Genomic DNA, 2121 nt, shown 5'->3' on the forward strand with positions numbered 1-2121 from the left:
AAAGAAAATTCAACATTAAAAGAAGTGAAGAGAAAACCGTGTGAACTTAGCTGTCGTCGTTTTCACCCTGCTGCTTATTTTCAAAGTTAAATGTTTGGATTGTTTTCTCTTTTACGCAGCACGTTAATGCGCATCAGATCTTTCAATCACAACACCCCCCACCCCCCCCCACTCCTCCTCCTCCTCCTCTTCCTCCCTCTGCCACCGTTAAATGGTCTATGACGGACGAACACAGAAATCAGCGGAAAGCAGTATTGCCGATGTCCCATTGTTGACAAATCCATGAAACAACTCCAGTTTGCATGGTTTAACAGAGAGGAGACGAGAGGAGGGAGGGTGGGAGGAGAGAGGAGAGGCGAGGGGGCGTCTGTCGTCACCGAACCACGTGTCCTGCACTGATAGTATATCTTATAGCTACTGGGAAAAGTAATCTATCAGACAGCCCTTTTAAAGCTCCGGCCCTAAAAGCAGCATGTGTCACCACGGCTCGCCTCTCCAAATATCACAGCTGTAGGAATTACATATTCTCAGTAGACGCAGAGGAGAAGACGGGACGCCGCCGTGCGCAACATCACCCAACAACTTTCCAGGCAAGACGCGCGGCTTCACACACGGGCCTGCCTCACTCACCGAGTGGGGGAATATTTGCAGAAGTTAAAGCCGCTCTTTGGCTTGACTGGCTGCTGCCTCAACCGCATTTAGATTTTGGGAGACATCTGATCTCTTGACAGGAGCGACGAGAAGTCCGGCAGCAGTTACGGCTCTCTGTGCGCTCTGCTCTCGCCTGAAGACGCATCACACCCGGCTGCTGCTCCGTTGTTTTTGGCTCAAGAAGACTTGTTTCTTATTTTAATATTTTAAAAGAAGAAACAAAAAACAATAATAATAAATAAGTGTGAGTAAGCCGTGAGATGACCCTGTCTGGAGGCAGCGAAAGAGCCAGCGACATGTCCGGTCAAACTGTGCTCACAGCGGAGGACGTGGACATCGACGTGGTGGGCGAGGGAGACGAGGAGGGCATGGAGAGGGTGGACAGCGACTGCGACAGCCCGGGCACAGGCATCCTGCACGACCTGCGGGGAGAAGTAGGGGATGATGATGTGGAGGATGAGATCGAGGTGGAGAAGGAGGAGGACGAGATGAGGTCCGGCGGAGGGAGCCCGTGCTGCGAGAGCTCCGGGGAAGGAGAGGCTGGCACCGGGAAGGGAGAGGGTCACGACGGGAGCGCAGCGTCGGGAGGAGCGATGAAGTCCAAGAGCAGCCTGGTGAAGCCGCCTTACTCCTACATCGCCCTCATCACCATGGCCATCCTCCAGAGCCCGCAGAAGAAACTCACCCTCAGCGGCATCTGCGAGTTCATCAGCAACCGCTTCCAGTATTACCGGGAGAAGTTCCCGGCGTGGCAAAACTCCATCCGCCACAATTTGTCTCTGAACGACTGCTTCGTGAAAATCCCGCGGGAGCCCGGTAACCCAGGCAAGGGCAACTACTGGACCCTGGACCCCGCGTCAGAGGACATGTTCGACAACGGCAGCTTCCTCAGGAGGAGGAAACGGTTCAAGAGGGTTCAGCCGGACATGCTCAGGGACCAGACTGCGCTCATGATGCAGAGTTTCGGCGCGTACAGCCTCGGGGGCCCCTACGGGAGACACTACGGGATCCACCCGGCTGCCTATTCTCATCCTGCCGCTTTGCAGTATCCCTACATCCCACCCGTGGGCCACATGCTGCCGCCCGGCGTCCCGCTCCTGCCCTCGGCGGAGCTGAACAGAAAAGCTTTCAACACCCAGCTCAGCCCGAGTCTGCAACTCCAGCTCAACAGTCTGAGCACGGCATCCATGATCAAATCAGAGCCGTCAAACAGACCGTCCTTCAGCATAGAGAACATCATCGGGGTCTCCAGCGCCTCCTCGTCCTCACCTCAGGCGTTCCTGCGGCCTCCGGTGACTGTTCAGTCGGCCCTGCTGAGCGCACAGTCCCTGTCTCTGACCCGGACCTCAGCCGCTATCGCTCCCATCCTCAGTGTGCCGTCAAATCTCATTTCTGGACACGTTTTACCGTCAGCGACGGCGGCGGCAGTGTCCAAGTGGTCGTCACAATGACTTTTACAGAAGAAATAAC

At 55.4% G+C, this 2121-nt stretch overlaps 1 protein-coding gene across 1 annotated transcript; it reads left to right on the forward strand.

Moving 5' to 3' along the window:
- The first annotated feature begins 448 nt into the window (after positions 1-448).
- foxd3 (forkhead box D3) lies at positions 449-2121 on the forward strand. Its single transcript, XM_044044383.1, has one exon. It carries the CDS (start codon positions 912-914, stop codon positions 2100-2102), a length of 1191 nt encoding a protein of 396 aa, XP_043900318.1. The 5' UTR covers positions 449-911; the 3' UTR covers positions 2103-2121.

This window comes from Solea senegalensis, linkage group LG14 (genome assembly GCF_019176455.1).
Source record: "Solea senegalensis isolate Sse05_10M linkage group LG14, IFAPA_SoseM_1, whole genome shotgun sequence".
Lineage (NCBI taxonomy): Eukaryota > Metazoa > Chordata > Actinopteri > Pleuronectiformes > Soleidae > Solea > Solea senegalensis.

What these genes read in the sequence shown, in the direction of transcription:
- foxd3 (XM_044044383.1), top strand. Translation starts at nt 912, where the DNA reads ATGACCCTGTCTGGAGGCAGCGAAAGAGCCAGCGACATGTCCGGTCAA.